This window comes from Chiloscyllium punctatum, chromosome 29 (genome assembly GCF_047496795.1).
Source record: "Chiloscyllium punctatum isolate Juve2018m chromosome 29, sChiPun1.3, whole genome shotgun sequence".
Taxonomy (NCBI): Eukaryota; Metazoa; Chordata; class Chondrichthyes; order Orectolobiformes; family Hemiscylliidae; genus Chiloscyllium; species Chiloscyllium punctatum.
Genome location: NC_092767.1, coordinates 68,900,542 through 68,918,335, shown reverse-complemented (window position 1 = coordinate 68,918,335; position 17,794 = coordinate 68,900,542). Strand labels below are relative to the sequence as shown.

Here is a 17,794-nt window from a genome sequence, read left to right as displayed (position 1 = left end):
GCGGGGCGGTGTGGACTTGTTGGGCCGAAGGGCCCGTTTCCACACTGTAAGTAATCTAATCTAATCTAATAAATCTGAGCTACACGTGACTCCAGACCCACAGCAATGTGTTCCAACTCCTAACTGCCCTCTGGGCAACTGGGGATGGCAATAAACTCTGGCCTAGCCGGCAATATCTGCACCCCATGCATGAGAAAAACACAGCGAACACGCACACAGTCTACTAGCGAGCCAATAGACAAAGCGCCCTAAATATCCCCAGCCACCTATCACACAGTCAGAAAGGTGCACGGCCACGTGTAGAACTCTCACCTGTGTCCTTGTCAGCCCCGAAGAGGATGGAGGGTGGGTTGGGGTGAACTAGCAGCTGCAAGTAATTCAGGGCAAACTTCTCAATGTAGTCACGTAGCTGCTCCTTGTCGTACATTCTTTTGATAAACATCAGTGCCTGGGAGCGGACCTGGAGAGGAGATACCTGACAGTGAACAGGTTGGCAGGGGACAGCCCAGTTTTCCATTTTAGACGCCCTCATTTTACAAACAGGTGGTTCCCAATGAATCAAAGCATCTAGCAGGAGGGTGCTATAGGTAAAGAGGATCCCAGCTGCCAACGCCCATTTATAGTTCTTCAGCTCTTTCTCAGATGCTGGAGCAGGCGTGGCTACAACTGGCCTTAGTCTGCCTGAGTTTTAGGAGGTAAACAGTTTTCATTTATATGGTGCCTCTCACAACCATTGGGACAAGACAAAGCATTTATAGCCATAGAGCTAATATCAAAGTGTAATCATAGGTGGCAAAGCATGCGTACATCATGCCAGACAACTGCAATCTGGTAACAAGGTTTCTTTAAATGCTGGTTGAAGGATGTATATTAGCCAGGACACTAGGGGAAAGCTACCAAATAATTTTCTTGAACCACCGGCAGTGGTTCAGTGGTTAGCACTGCTGCCTCACAGCACCAGGGACACGGGTTCGGTTCCAGCCTCGGGCGACTGTGCGAAGTCCAGGTGCTGCGGTTTCCTCCCACAGTCCAAAGATGTCCAGGTCCGGGTGGATTGGCCGTGCTAAATGGAGGAGTTTCCAGAGTTCTACCGGCGAGGTGGATTCCCCATGGGAAACGCAGAGTTGCAAGGACGGGGGTCGGGTCAAGGTAGGATGCTCTTCGGATGATCGGGGTGGACTCGATGAGCCGTATGGCCTGCTTCCACACTGTAGGGATTCTAGGAATCTTTTCTATTCTATCAAAACATCATCATATCTTTTATACCCATTCCAGAGGGGAGACAATCACAACTGAACTAAAAGGCTTGAGAGTATAGAGCAGTAGTGCACTTCCGCGTCAGTTTAGGTGGGTGTTCGCCACACTCTGTGGTGAGACTTGAAAACTACCACCAGATTTGGAGGCAGGTGTGGGCTAGAGCTCTCTTGATACTCAACAGATGCAGGCCCAGTTTCTGTGTTGAATTAGCCTACCTTTGTGCAGCAGCCCAAGGGCGAACACTGGGACTACTCGAGTTAGAAAGCTAATAATCCACCAAGAGGTTATTACAGGAAGGCTGAGGGTGGGCATGGAAGAGCTGCCCTGTGACAGTCTGAGCCTTCAGGAACAAAGGAGGAAGGGAGGACTGCAGATGCTGGAGCTCAGAGTCGAGTGTGTAGTGCTGGAAAAGCGCAGCAGGTCAGGCAATATCCGAGGAGCAGCAGAGTCGACGTTTTGGGCTTAAGCCTTTCATCAGCAAAGACTGATGCCCAAAATGTCAATTCCCCTGCTCCTCGGATGCTGCCTGACCTGTTATGCTTTTCCAGCGCCACAACTCTCGACCCTTAAGGACTGAAGGAAAACAGTACTGGGGCAAGGAGGTGGGGGAGGTGGGGGCGCGGGGGGGGGGGGGGAAGGAAGGTAGGTCGGGTCGGGGAGACAGACCATGGAGGTGGGGGGGGAGGTCGGGTCGGGGAGACAGACCATGGAGGTGGGGGAGGTGGGGGATGTGGGGGGGCGGGGGGCAGGTGGGGGATGTGGGGGGGCGGGGGGGGGGGGGGGGGGAGGTCAGGTCGGGGAGACAGACCAGAGTGTGAGATAGAAATGGTGGATAATTAAATTGAAGCTAAGAACTGAAGCGGGGGTGGCTGCATTTTGTGTCTTTCACCTTATCCTTCTCATGAGAGCTCAAATCAAGCAGCACATGGAGGTACTGCAGCTGCTTTGAAGGCCTCTTAAAGATCAGATCCCTTAGTGTTGACATTCCAAGGTAGATGCGAGTCTGCAAGAAAGACAAGGGAGGGTCATCACCAGCACTTTGGAACTGACAAAAGGGTATACAGCGCAACCGACTGCTAGTATCCCGATACCTACCTTATCCTCGCAGTACCTGCGGATCACCTCTAGCGCACTGTCAGTTATACACGGAGCTTCCAGAACCAGCTTGGTAAACAGCCTAATGGAGGAAGATGGACAGTGAGAAAAACAATCAGAAATTACAACAACAACAACAAACTTGCAGCATTTGGGAAGCACACATCCATAATACATCCTTGCTAATATCAAGGGTCTGCTATTGCACTAATGGCATATGAAAAGACTGGAATGAATGGTGGGCGAAAGCAACAACTCGTATTCATACAGCACTATTAAACAGTAGAAAAGGCACCAAAACACTTCAGAGAAGCATTATCCCACAAAATCTGCCACACAAGGAGATATGACGGGTTTTATGGACCAGAACAAACTTCTTCAAAATATGCTCAGATACCTTTAAAATGAGAAAATGTTATGAAGTCTAGGCTAAGTGTAAGGCATTGTTTTCAGGATGCAATTTGATTGGTCAAACTACCAGATTTGAAGCAAAACACACTTTATGAAAACATTGTAGTTAAAATATGACAAAAAAAAAGGAAGCAATTGGAATAATTAACTCTGTTGGAAAGTTTAAATAGATTATTTTACTACTGAACAGTAACTGTTCCAATATGGTAACATCCCATCAACACACCCTTGACAAAGGCAAATTCAGGAAAATAGATGGTCTCACAGGCAATTCTCCAGTCCAGGAAGAAAATCATCGAGAAACCTCAGAGAGACAGAGTGCAACAGAGAGAAAGAGAGACAGTGCAGCAGGGAGAGATGAACTGGAGCTTCCAAACTTAGCTTTCAGACCCCAGCAACCACTACTGAAAAACTCAAAAAAGTCCTGATTCTGTGGGATATTGACCCCACCCAATCAGGCTGCTTCTATTGTTCCAAACTTAAAAAACCCAAAATCTCACATGCTGTTTACTTTCATTAGGCAGCTCTTCACCTCTGACTTAAAACCTCTCTTCAAAAAAAAAAACCAGGACAAAATACACTTCTTAAAGCCATCGTACAGTCACACAGATGACCATGAGCTTGGTCAACGTGGCACATTAATCAGGGGTGAGCAGAATGTTGAAATGTGAGGAGCACAGATGTTTAAGGGGAATGTAGGCCGGGGTGAAGATTACAGATCATTGGAGGAGGAGATTGGTAGACCGAGGCCATGGAGAGAATTTAATGAGAAGGAGAATTTTTAAGTCAAAGTGCCGACTGACTGGGCCAGCGAGCACAGGCCTGACGTGTGCCGTGGGTTATGACCTGGACAGAGTTTTAAATGAACTTAAGTATTCTAAAGTGGTAGGTCAGCCAGAAGTGCATCTACAAAGCAGAAGTCAGCTGCCTGAAACAAATAATCATCAATTTTTTTTAAAGTTTACATTTGAGTGACCAACCAGGCTTAGGTCTGCATTCCAGAGCTCCCAGTGACAACAGGCAGGTTCTTTTCATCCACACAACCCAAAAAGGTTCAGCAGATGGTGTATCGATAAGCCAAATCTATCAAGAATGTCTGAGGTCCCATCCATAATTTTCTGCAGTCACCTAGTATATAGCAAGTCTGGTGGCACGCTGGCTCAGTGGTTAGCACTGCCGCCTCACAGCACCAGGGACCGGTGTCAATTCCAGCCTCGGGCGACTGTCTGTGTGGAGTTTGCACATTCTCCCTGTGTCTGCGTGGGTTTCCTCCCACAGTCCAAAGAGGTGCCATTCAGGTGAATTTGCTCTGCTAAATTGTCCATAGTGTTAGCTGCATTAGTCAGAGGTAAATGGGTCTGGGTGGGTTATTCTTTGGAGGGTCAGTGTGGACTTGTTGAGCTGAAGGACCTGTTTCCACACTGTCGGGAATCTAATCTTGAGGATGGCATGGTGACTCAGTGGTTAGCACTGCTGCCTCACAGCACCAGGGTCCCAGGTTCGATTCCAGCCTCGGGTGAGTGTCTCTGTGGAGTTTGGACATTGGAGTTTGGACAGTGCCTATGTGGGATTCCTCCGGGAGCTCTAGTTTCCTCCCACAATTCAAAGAATGTGCAGGTCAGGTGGATTGGCCATGCTAAATTGCCTAGTAGCGTTAGGTGCATTAGTCAAAGGGAAATGGGTCTGGGTGGATTATTCTTCGGAGGTTCGGTGTGGAATGGTTGGGCCAAAGGGCCTGTTTCCATACTGTAGGGAATCTAATATATCTAATCAGAACAGGACTAAACTCCGGATGTTGCGATCCACTCCATAACCAAATAATCTAATATTCACAGCAGCTTGAAATAAATGAAGAATAAGACAAGACCCTGGGAAACACCATGAATCAGAACGACCTTGGTGGGTATGTCCACTGGTCCCTTAAGATAGGAGGTCAGGTTAACAAGGTATATGGCAGGTGGGACTAGATTGGGGTTGGGATAACTGGTCGGCATGGACAAGTTGGACAGAAGGGTCTGTTACCGTGCTATACAGCTCTATGACTCTATATGGGATACTTGCTTTTAGTAACCAAGGCAGAGAGTGTAAGAGCAGGGAAGTTATGCTGAAACGGTATAAAATGTTAAATAGACCACAGTTAGACTGTTGCGTGCAGTCCATATTATGGGCAGGATATGATTGCACTGGTGAGAGTTTAGAGGACACCAGGACGTTGTCTGGGCTGGAGAGATGTAGTTATGAAAAAGTGAATCGACAGACTGGAGTTGTATTCCTTGGTACAGAAGAGACTGAGGGGGGACATGACTGAGATGTGTAAAAACAGGAGTGCCACAGATAGGAAGAAACCTTTCTCCCAAACATGGATCAATGACTGGGGGTGCACAGCTCGAAGGTAAGAAGCAAGATGTTTAGAGGGGATGCAAGGACATGTTGTGGAAGAATGTGGAATTCCCCATTTACAAGGCTGGTAGAAGCAGAAATCCACATAATTTAACTAGTATCTAGACACGTGATACCGAGTATTCAAGGACATGGGTGAAGTGATGGAAGATGGGATCAGAATAGCATGGTTCTTGTTTTAGACAGACACAGACCTGATGGGCCAAAGGGTCTTTTTTTATATAAAAAAGCATAGAATCCCCACAGTGAGCGAACAGGCCCTTCGGCCCAACAAGTCCACACCGACCCTCTGAACAGTAACCCACCCAGACCCATTCCCCCACCCTATATTTACCCCTGAATGCACCTAACCTGCACATCCCTGAACACTATGGGGTAATTTAGCATGGCCAATCCACCCTAACCTGTACATCCCTGGACACTATGGGGTAATTTAGCATGGCCAATCCACCCTAACCTACACATCCCTGAACACTATGGGGTAATTTAGCGTGGCTAATCCACCCTAACCTACACATCCCTGAACACTATGGGCAGTTGAGCAAGGAAAATCCACCCTAAGCTGCACATCCCTGGATTGTGGGAGGAAACCGGAGCACCCGGAGGAAACCCCCAGATACAGGCAGAATGTGCAAACTCCACACAGGCAGTCGCCTGAGGCTGGAACTGAACCCGGGTCCCTGGCGCTGTGAGGTAGCAGCGCTAACCACTGAGCCACCGTGGCTGCGTGGCACACCTCAATGACACTGTACAGGTTCATTCAAGAAGGATGGTCACTTTGGTGAGGTACAACAGGAAACCTACCCCAGCAAGATTAGAGGGTGATGGAGAAAGCTGGAAAAACAATTAGCAAAGTTTGATTAGAAGTGTTGAGAGTGGGTTCTATCAGCATAGTTACTGACCCATCCTTCTGGTCTGGTTTCTCCTGCAGCCCAGACAGTAAGCTGGTCAAACACTCATCGTAATTCTCCAGATTGCCATTGGGCCACTTGTCCAGGTACAGGTTGTACTCCTGGTACAGCCAGGCAAATGCAAGGTCCACACGGTTCCGGATATCCTCCAAGATGAAATCCATCATCTTGCCTTTCAGCTTCCCATCAAATTGCGTCACGAGACGGGCAAGAATCTTCACACGAATCTGGAATTGAGAAGTGGAAGAGTCAGAAAATCGTAACATAACAGCAGAGAATCTGACCAGGGAGGGCAGTCTAAATACTTCTAATGATACAAGTGCGGCAGTCCATCATTCCCAATATAAAATCATGAGGGGCATGGATAGGGTGAATCGCCTTTTTCCCAGAGCTAGAGGTTTAAGGTGACAGGGGAAAGATTTAAAAGGGATTTAAGGGACAACATTTTCATGCAGAGGGTGGTGCGTTTATGGAAGGAGCTGCCAGAGGAAATGGTGGAGGCTGGTACAATTACAACATTTAAAAGGCATCTGGATGGGTACATCAATGGGAAAGGTTTAGAAGGATGCGTGCAAAATGCCGACAAACAGGACGAGTTAAGTTTGGGAAACTTGGTTGGCACGGAGGAGTTGGACCAAAGAGTCATACAGCACAGAAACCGACCCTATGACCCGATTTTGAAGCAAGAACGGGAATGAATCTATTAAACCTCAGTCAGACCCCCATAGCAGCCATTGTTGCCTCAAGACTCATGACCCCAATTGGGGACCCAATCTAACCCAACCCCAACCGCCCCTTCCCAACCCAAATCAAACCCAACCGCATACCCCAAACCCAACTGCAACCCAAACCCAACCCAAACCAAACCCAACGGCAACCCCCCAACCCAAATCCAACAGCACCCCCCAAACCCAAACTCAACTGCACCCCCCCAACCCAAGCACAACTGCCCTCGCCCCAACTCAACCCAAACCCAACCGCCCCTGCCCAACCCAAACCAAACTCAGCTACCCCCGCCCAACCCAACCACACCCCCCCAACCCAAGCACAACCGCCCTTGTCCAACCCAACCTCCCCCACCCAACCCAACCTTAACTGCCCCCACCCAACTCAACCCAAACCCAACTGCCCCCGCCCAACTCAACCCAAACCTAACCTTATTAAAAAACCTTGGATTAAATAGGAGAGGATAGCTATAGCATGAGACATACAAGGGTTATATGTACAGTAAGCAATTAGGAATCCAAATAGTATTGCATCCTTTATAAAAAGGAGTAGAAAGTATAAGATTAAGGAAGGCTTGATGCAATTATATAATCCTGATTACAATAAGACCACATTTTTAGGGGATTGTGCAGTTTTGGGCTCCATATCAATGGAAGGATATTCTTGCCTAAGGGAAGCACAGTAAAGGTTCGCTGGACTCATCCCTGACCTAAGGGTACTACAAAGGGAGACTGAGTAGGTGGGTGTAAACTCCAGGTAATTAGAATAAATGAAAAATGATCTCAGAAATGTGTAAGGTTTAATGGGGTGAGTTCAGACAGCCTGTCTGACACAGCTAGTGCAATGTCTCAGGATAATGATGTCAACTATTTTGGGCTGAACTGAGAAGAGATTTCTTTGTTGAAAAAGTTGCATATCTTTGATATTGTCACCTGACAAAGATAAAGATGTTCAGTCGCTGGATAAAATACAATATTGGGACAGATAGATTTTTAGACACTATGGGGAGAGGGCAGGAAAGTGGATTTGATGTAGAAATTCAGCGAGTTTATTGACTGGTGCAGCAGGCTTAAGGAGCAACTCCGACTCTCCGTTACATCCCCACACACAAACGCAGAAGGTCCATGGCCACAAATGTTACAGGAAAAAGCACACAATACCGCTCCAGCTCCACCTCGCGCGACTGCTTTCTCCGCTTTGAGGATGCGTTGCACGGCTCCGAGCTTCAGCTTGTCGATCTTATCTGCAGGCAGCTGCTGGACGACGTCTCCCAGGCGGAAAACCTTCTTCCGCCCGCTCTGCCCCGGCCTGCAAACAACAAATAACCTATCAGCTTCTGGAAAGGACCTAACCGGTACCCGGGCAAGGGAAGGTTTGAAAACACGCCAAAAGGTTACAGAAGCTTCAGCTCCAGTTAGAGATCTTAGGTTCGGATGAACATCGCTGTTCCTCTGTTCAGTTAGCAGATCTCTGTCAGGGCTGCAAACGGCCACAAGCAATCCTTGTGCTGTTCTCAATTCCTTACATCCATCCTTTGGCACAAGTACCTTCAGCTTTTATCTCAAATTCATTCGCAGGATGAGGGAGTCTCTGGCTGGACCAGCATTTATTGCCCAACCCTTTTTGTCTAGAGGGCATTTGAGAGTCAACCACATAGCTGTGGGTCTGGAGTCACATGTAGTCCAGACCAGTTAAGGATGGCAGTTTCCTTCCCTAAAGGACATTAGTGAACAATCAACAATGGATTCATGGTCTTTGTTACACCCTTAATTCCAGATATTTATTGAATTCAAATTCTACCATCTGCCATGGCGGGATTTGAACCTGAGCCCCCAGAATGTTACCTGGGTCTCTGGATTAACAGTCTAGCGATAACACCACGAGGCCGTTGCCTCCCCTAGCTTCCAGTTAAACTCTTCTTAAAACCCCGTCTCCCCTCAAAGATGCTCCTTACAATATATTTTTTTGGAGCAAGCCTTTGGTCACACACCCATTTTTCTCGACATGGCAGAGTGTCAGAGGGCCTTTAACTGATGCTCCTCAAACAGCCTTTACATATTCTTCTACATTAGAGAGGATGCTATAGTAATGCAGGCATTTGTTGAGCCTGTTGGTTGGGGACATTCTATTCGCAGCCTAGGCACCTGAGCAACACAGTCATCTGAGTGTCCATTTTCCGAAGTGACCATCTACCTTGACTGACTAGACTGCAAAATGGGTTCCACTCGCCGCTTTGCTTGCATCTCCTCCTCTTTGGTGGGCTGAGTAAAGGGTGCTCCGACAACAGAGATGGCTTGGCCGTGCCGCATCATGGAGTAACGCCGCTTGATAACTAGCCCCTCACTTTTCACATCTTTCCCCTGTTTCAGGTCCTCATCAGACTGGAGCTTCATCTGGTCAACACCTGAGGGAAAAGCAGGCAGATAATGACAGGAGTGCCTGCCCCTCAAACGCAAAACCCACCTAGAGGGGCAGCCGTTTTCCCTCCGTTGTAACATAATCAGCACCATCAGGAATGCCTTTGCTAAGACTACTGCACAAAACGCAGCCTGTGAAATACTGAAAGTGTGTTACAAGGTTAAAGGTATCGCCATACACAGGAGACATCAAACAGACTCTGGTTGTACCCTCAGACAAATGTTAAAAAACCCCATGACATTATTTCAAAGAGCAGGGGATTCACCCAGGTGTTGTAGACAATAGTTACCTCCAAAAACAAACAAGCTAAAAGCAGATTTGCTGACGTTTTCAAATACATTAGTGAAACCTTGCCATGTATAAATTGGGTGCCACATTCCCTGTAATTAACTGTAAAGCATTTTAGAACATCCAGAGGTCATGAAAGGTTTGACACAAATGCAAGTCTTTCTTTTTGACGCCCTTGATGACCAAGCATCTGAAAATTTCCATCTTCGCTCCAATTGTTTTAAAAAGGACCCGAGGGGCAACTCTTTCATGCAGAGGGTGGTGTGTGTATGGAATGAGCTGTCAGAGGAAGTGTAAGAGACAGATATAATTACAACATTTAAAAGATGTTTAGACAGGTACATGGATAGAAAAGGTCAGAGGGATATGCAGGCAAACGGGACTAGTTCAGTTCAGGAAATCTGGTCAGTTTGGAAGAGTTTGGCTGAATGACCTGTTTCCACGCTGTATGACTCGATGACATAAATAAGCATTTGGAGCAAAATTAAAAATGGTTCAAAAGGAATGATCTCTGAGTGACACTTCAGTGTTCATGGTCATGGCCATCTCTCTGCCCATGTTCCAGTATTACCTACTGACAGGATAGTAGCAGGCTCATTGTGCACCACTTGAAGGCCACAGTAGTGACTGGAGTTACAGAAGATAAGTACATTCAGTCTGGGATACTGTAAGTACCTGAACCCAGTGACAGCCAGAATGAAGCAATTGCAAACAAAGTTAAAAATCACGAAACACCAGGTTATAGTCCAACAGGTTTACTTGGAAGCACCAGCTTTCAGAGCACTGCAATGATGATGGAGCAGCATTCCAAAAGCTAGTGCTTCCAAATAAACCTGTTGGACTATAACTTGATGTATTGTGATTTTTAACTTTGTACACCCCAGTCCAACAACGGCACCTCCAAATCATAGCAAATGAAGTTGTGAGCGTGGAACAAATAAACTAAAGGCATTCCCTTACTTTTGCTTGTCTCAATGTCCATGTGTAGTGGGAATGCAGCTAAAGAGAATTTTGACTGAAATCACAAAACTAGCTTCGAGTCTCGATCGGTTATTAACGTACAAGTCCCTTTCAGTGATGGCTGCACTGAGTCATAATGAAACGTGCTGTGGTCTCTCTCAAATGATAAATAACTACTAGTGGACAGCATTACTGGGAGGACATGCTTTTTACATCATGAGAGCACTGCCCAATTGGTCAGGGGAGTTTTATTTATCTTGCATGCAGACACACATCACAGATTCCTGTCAATCAAAACATCTGTTATAGATGGTATCGTGCACAGTAAAGTATCTCACAGTCACAACATTAAACACGAACTGTGCCCAGGACTATAGGAGTTGGAAGGTCTTGTTGCAGCTGTACAGGACATTGGTCGGGCCGCTGCGTACAATTTTGGTTTCCCTGCTATAGAAAAGATGCTGTTAAACTTAAAAAGGTGCAGAAAAGATTTAAAGGGTGTTGCCAGAGTTGGAGGGTGTGAGCTATAGGCAGAGGCTGAATAGGCTGGGGCTGTTTTTCCAGGAGAGTCGGAGGCTGAGGGGTGACCTTATAATGGTTTATAAAATCATGAGGGGCATGGATAGGGTAAATAGCAAGGGTCTCTTCCCCGGGAGGGGGAATCCAAAACTAGAGTTCCAAAGACCATAAAATCATTGCCAATTGTCAGAAAAAAAAAATCTGATTTGCTGATATCCTTGAGGGAAGGGAACTGCCATCCTTACCTATCTGGTCTAGATGTGACTTCAGACCAGTGCTGTCACTGATTCTTAACTGCCCTCTGGGCAAGTAGGGATGGACAAAAAATATTGGCCTAGCCAGTGACACCTTCATCCCATGAAGGGATAAAACAAAACATATAAAATGGCACTATCCTCTAACTGTATTTGAGTGAGAGAATAATAAGTGACTGAGCATTAGGTTTTCAGTGTACACCCAAACAATCAATCTTATTTAAAGAATCGAAGGTCATTGCTGGTTATTAAAACTGACCATAACTCACGTTAAGAAAGACACGCTGATTTCAGAGAATACGAGTTTCAGTTCTCTCTCGTCTCTGTCCAGTGCAGATGGTGATACTATAGAAACCCAGATTCTCATGGGAAACAGGTAACCTCAGACAAGATAAAACCCACAACCAGATACACATTCCCATCCATTTGAGGGGCCTCCGTTTCTCCACGTTACCTGGCCCGAGACCTGCTGACGTCATCTGCGTGGCCATGAGCCGGGCTAAGTGTTTTATCTGGGCATCTGTCCCTGCTGATTCAACCGGTGTGTAGGTGGCCTGGAAGGAGGCTGGCATCACATCTGGAAGGTACACCATGCTGATCAAAACCTGAAACATGCAAAGGAGGTAAGCTCTTTGTGGGGCCTAGCACTGAACATAATCATCAATACAATAGACCAAGCACCTGCTGCCCCTCAAGAACAACACAGAAATTACAACAGCAACGGGTCAACCAGTCTCTGCGTTCGAGTACCCCAATGTCTATGCAAAGCACTTTCTCCAACAACCTGGATATATACCGCCCCTTGAACACAGAAAGAACCCTCTCTGTTTGGACCACTAACTCCAATGGCACATTTCACAGTATCACACCATCTTTGGAAAAAGACTTGCCGGGATTCTGTTTTAAGTTCTTTCCTCTTCTACCTCATTTTAAACACAATTATAGGAACTGTTCCAATTGGTGCCATTCTCGTAATCTATAAAACATCTCGAAAATCACTCTTCAATTTGTCTGCTTTAATGAAAAGACCCAATTTTTCAGAGGTTCCCTTTGTAGGTGCTTATCCTCGGACTCACTCAAGTGAGTCCATGCCTTCCTAAAGTCTCACCACCTGCTTCTTCTAAGTTAAATGTCTTTCCTCTCTTTGCGGCCTTTCTGTACTCGTGACCTATTCAAATCAGAGCTCTGTCATAGCTCAATAGCACTCAACTTCAGAGCAGAATATCGAAACATGGGAAATTTGGCCCTTCAAGCCTGCTGTTCTATTAAAACCATTGACCTTCTGCCTTAACACTATCTTCCTGCGCTGTCCCATCTCCTTTGGTGTCATAAACGTCTCAAAATCTATCAATCTTAATCTTAAAGATGCTGAAAAGCCGGAGCTTCAGATCTTATATATTATATTATAGCTACAATATGAATAATTTGCACAAGGTGCTAAAAATAGGTCATCCTTTCCAACAGAGATTCTTCTGAAAGGAAAAGAGAAGGTTTCTCTCAGACAGCAGGCTCTCTTGTGTAAAGCTCCAGTGAACCAAACAATCCTCCTCAAACAGCGTTTGTATCCTTACATACAGATAAGGAAGGACACCACTTCAATTGGGACAACACATCCATCTTAGGACAGGCCAAACAAAGACACACGAGAATTCCTAGAAGCATGGCATTCCAGCCGGAACTCTATCAACAAACACATCAAGTTAGACCCCATCTACCACCCCCTGAGAAAAGGGGCAGGAAGTGACTTCACCACAGGAAATGGCATCACCACCCAAAGAAACCCAAACATATAAATAGAAAGCAGGAATTTTCAGCGGTGCTTCACCTGAGGCCCACTGAAGATGTTACCTAGTAGGGTGACGAAACATCTGGAAATGAACCTTCCAGCTCAGCGAGCAAACCTCCACCCAAAACCTCAACCTGAGCTACAAATCTTCTCAAAGGTTTGGTACAGCTATCCAAAACTTACCAGATTCGCTACATTCTCTGGTGAAAGTAGCGGCATTAGAAACTGAGCTGTGACATCAATGGCGGACTGTGTACTCTGGGATGATGATGGTTTAGAAGTGGAAGCTGCTGCCTGTTCAAGGTCCTTGTCTTCATCATCCTCACCTAACGGCTCTGTCAGCAAAACAGACATTGGTCAACAGCAGCAGCACTTAACCAGCCACCCAAAACAAAATTACAGTCAGCCATGGCTCAGCGATTAGCACTTTCCACCTTGCAGGTTGAGAATTCAATTCCCACTCAAGACTTGAGCCCAGAACCCAAACGGATGTGCTTCACAATTGAGGAACTGTGCCAGGCCTTTCTATTAGGCATTTACAACAATTTTCAGTAATTATCTCAGCCTCCATTTCACTTCCCATGACTTTGCTTTCAAACAGTAGTTCATTGTTTTGCCTTTCACACCTCCTCTGGACCCTTCCCTCCGTGACTACCTGGTCAAGTCCACGCCCCCCTACAACCTACCCTCCCATCCTAGCACCTTCCCCTGCCACTGCAGGAACTGTAAAACCTGCGCCCACACCTCCTCCCTCACCTCTATCCAAGGCCCTAAAGGAGCCTTCCACATCCAAAGTTTTACTTGCACATCCACTAATATCATTTATTGTATCCGTTGCTCCCGATGCGGTCTCTTCTACATTAGGGAGACTGGACGCCTCCTAGCAGAGTGCTTTAGGGAACATCTCCGGGACACCCGCACCAATCAACCACACCGCCCTGTGGCCCAACATTTCAACTCCCCCTCCCACTCTGCCGAGGATATGGAGGTCCTGGGCCTCCTTCACCACCGCTCCCTCACCACCAGACGCCTGGAGGAAGAACGCCTCATCTTCCACCTCGGAACACTTCAACCCCAGGGCATCAATGTGGACTTCAACAGTTTCCTCATTTCCCCTTCCCCCCACCTCACCCTAGTTCCAAACTTCCAGCTCAGCACTGTTCCCATGACTTGTCCGGACTTGTCCTACCTACCTATCTCCTTTTCCACCAATCCACTCCACCCTCTCCTCCCTGACCTATCACCTTCATCCCCTCCCCCACTCACCCATTGTACTCTATGCTACTTTCTCCCCACCCCCACCCTCCTCTAGCTTATCTCTCCACGCTTCAGGCTCACTGCCTTTATTCCTGATGAAGGGATTTGCCCGAAACTGCTCCTTGGATGCTGCCTGAACTGCTGTGCTCTTCCAGCACCACTAATCCAGAATCTGGTTTCCAGCATCTGCAGTCATTGTTTTGACCTCCTCTGGGCCCACCTATCATTTCTTCACTTGACCCATTATCATGCCTTTTGACTCTATAAGCACCAACGTTTTGTTTTGTCATCCTCTTATCTTCAACCTTATCATTAAATTTCTCTTTTCTTCTTTTTCCACCCACTTGCTTAAAACCGAACGCATCTCCGAATTTCTGCAGAGCTGACAGATGCCCAATGCTGTGGGACCTTCCATTCTTTATTCCAGGAACCCCAAAATTAAGCTCTGATCTCCAGGGTAGGAAGAAAATCACTCTACAAAATCCTCAAAGAATCAAGGCAGCAGATACCAATTGGGTTTTGGAAGTTTTCAACTCAAACTCTGATGACAACGTGGCAGTACAGGTCACACCAATGCTCTACCAACCCATAACAGAGATAGGTTTGCCAGGGTGGATCATTTCCATGGTCAAACCAGCCCTCTTACCAATTTTGATTTTCTTCATGCCCTGATCAGTGTCCTCTCCCCGCCGTTTCCTCACGTCCTTCAGGTTGGGCATGTTCCGGGCAATCTCCTGCTGCTGCGTGCCCAGGTCCAGGAGCAGCGTGGTGATCTGGGCATGGAATTCCACCGAGGATGGGTGCTTCAGCACGCTCAGCAAGTGCAGCTTCAAGTTCTTCCGCACACTGCTGACCTGCGACTTGGCCAGGGTCGGAGGCAGGTTCGCTGAAATCAAGAACGGGGCATGAAACAAAAATTAAAAAGAAAATAAAGAGGATGGCCACTCAGACAAATGAGGGACCCAAAACCTCTTCACAAACCAGAAGAGCACAGCTCACTGGACGAGCCTTCTGCAACTAGGGAAGTGATAGCCTTGTGGCATTATCACTGGACTATTAATCCAGAGACCCAGGTAATGTTCAGGGGACCTGGGTTCAAATCCTGCCACGGAATTTGAATTCAATGAATACCAGGAATTGACAGTTTAACAATGACCATGAATCCATTGCCAATTATCAGGATAAGCCCATCTGGTTCACCAGTGTCCTTTAGGGAAGTGCCATCCTTACCTGGTCATACAGGCAGGAGGCTGGAGGAACACAACAAGGCAGGCAGCATCAGGAGGTGGAGAAGTCAACGTTTTGGGTATAACCCTTCTTCACCTCCTGATGCTGCCTGCCTTGCTGTGTTCCCCCACCTCCTGCCTGCCTTGCTGTGTTCCCCCAGCCTCCTGCCTGTCCCTCCTGATGCTGCCTGCCTTGCTGTGTTCCCCCAGCCTCCTGCCTGTCCCTCCTGATGCTGCCTGCCTTGCTGTGTTACCCCAGCCTCCTGCCTGCCTTGCTGTGTTCTCCCAGCCTCCTGCCTGTCCCTCCTGATGCTGCCTGCCTTGCTGTGTTCCCCCAGCCTCCTGCCTGTCCCCCCTGATGCTGCCTGCCTTGCTGTGTTCTCCGAGCCTCCTGCCTGTCCCTCCTGATGCTGCCTGCCTTGCTGTGTTCCCCCAGCCTCCTGCCTGTCTCTCCTGATGCTGCCTGCCTTGCTGTGTTCCCCCAGCCTCCTGCCTGTCCCTCCTGATGCTGCCTGCCTTGCTGTCTTCCCCCAGCCTCCTGCCTGTCCCTCCTGATGCTGCCTGCCTTACTCTGTTCTCCCAGCCTCCTGCCTGTCCCTCCTGATGCTGCCTGCCTTGCTGTGTTCCCCCAGCCTCCTGCCTGTCCCTCCTGATGCTGCCTGCCTTGCTGTGTTCCCCCAGCCTCCTGCCTGTCTCTCCTGATGCTGCCTGCCTTGCTGTGCTCTCCCAGCCTCCTGCCTGTGTATTTTGGATTCCAGCATCTGTAGTCTTTTTGTTTCCAACCTTACCTGGTCCGGCCTACATGTGATTCCAGACCCACAGCAATGTGGTTCACTCAAATTACCTTCTGGGCAAATAGAGACGGGCAACAAACCCTGGCCTGGACAATGACACCAACATCCCATGAACAATTTTTCTTATTTTTAAATTTCCTGATCTTCTAGGCCAGTAATTCATAATCCATTCTGGCTGAAGGGCCTCTTTACAAAGTGGATTAATCAGACACCCCCAAATAAATTATACTATTGTGTGACACGATGTGACAGTGCTTAAACATAAAATAATATTTTTTTTCCATAATCCTGCTTAAGAAAACAGGGTCTTTACCTTTCACATATAAATGAGATGGAAGTGAAAACAAAACAACGCTGGCGATCACAGTGGGTCAGGCAGCATCCCTGGAGAGAAACCAAGCGAACGCTTCGAGTCTTGATGACTCTTCATCAGAGCTGACGTAAGATGGGAGAGCCTGCTCCTCACTGCAACATCAACCCCTAGCAGAGGCCCGAAGGTGGATGCACCCAAGGAGAACTTACCATGGAGAAAGCCCTGGGAAGAGTTAGAAAGCAGCTACCCCGAGGCAACAGCAGCCCCTGAGCGAACAGGGGTGAGGTAAATCAGGAGGCATCAGCTGGCAGGGGGTGGGGGAATGGAATCTGGAAGAGGAGCTCTGATACAATGCTTTTGAGGAGGTGGGGCTTTTTCGAGAGGAAAAGCAAAGCAATTGTAATATGGAACCTCAAACAGATAGAGGCGAGTAGGCGCAAAATGTACAACCCCCTACAACACCCCCCCCCCCCCCCCCACCCCAAGCTTGCTCTGTCACTCAAAATGATCAGTTCTCATCTTTTGCTTCACTTTGCACAAGAGACCAAATATCTGCCTTTACCCAGCCTTAAATGTGAACAATGATAGAGCATCCACAAACCCCTGGGGCAGAGAATTCCACAAGGGCCTGAATGAAAAGCTTTCTCTTCACTTTCAGTCCCAAATGATCAGCCACTCAAACTGGGACAGTTCCCCTCTTTCTCAGCTAGCAGAAACAACCTCTACCCTATCAGTCCCTTCAGCAGCAGAGTGGAGCACTGAGCGAGAGTTGGAGGAGGGTGACAGCATTACAGCAGAGGAGAAGGGATAGGAGAAAAGACAGGGAGTGGACGAGGGGAAATCGAGCTCACCTCACCTCACCACTCGTGCATTTTCTCTCGACCACAGAGTAACCTCGACAGGGACCCATCTACAAAGCCAGCCATGAAATGCTGATTCCGTGAAGGTCCCTCCAGTCTCCTGCCTAAGGATGACTTTGCTCTGCGTGAGACTCCTGCAGCCCAGCAGGCACCAGGTTTGAACCAAACACATTCTGCCAACTTCAGAACCAGCTTCAAGGACAGGTGGCTGAGACGCCAGAAAAGTCAAATATCCTCAACTAGCGATTCACAAGAGGTGCAAATACAGGAAGAAATACTACTTGGCAATGGACATGAGTGAAATTAAGAAACAGGCTTT

General features: G+C 47.6%; 1 protein-coding gene across 1 annotated transcript in view; it reads right to left on the bottom strand.

Annotated features, from left to right (window-relative positions):
- Positions 1–17,794, bottom strand: part of sympk (symplekin) — a 52,779-nt gene that overhangs the window by 18,821 nt on the left and 16,164 nt on the right. Inside the window, exons 8-16 of the mRNA XM_072549342.1 lie at positions 14,929–15,168; positions 13,209–13,360; positions 11,694–11,844; positions 8,994–9,204; positions 7,961–8,108; positions 6,066–6,301; positions 2,353–2,434; positions 2,147–2,260; positions 313–460 (exon numbers count right to left, since the gene is read on the bottom strand). Of these exons, the coding sequence (XP_072405443.1) occupies positions 313–460; positions 2,147–2,260; positions 2,353–2,434; positions 6,066–6,301; positions 7,961–8,108; positions 8,994–9,204; positions 11,694–11,844; positions 13,209–13,360; positions 14,929–15,168 (1,482 nt within the window). The remainder of the gene's footprint in view (positions 1–312; positions 461–2,146; positions 2,261–2,352; positions 2,435–6,065; positions 6,302–7,960; positions 8,109–8,993; positions 9,205–11,693; positions 11,845–13,208; positions 13,361–14,928; positions 15,169–17,794) is intronic.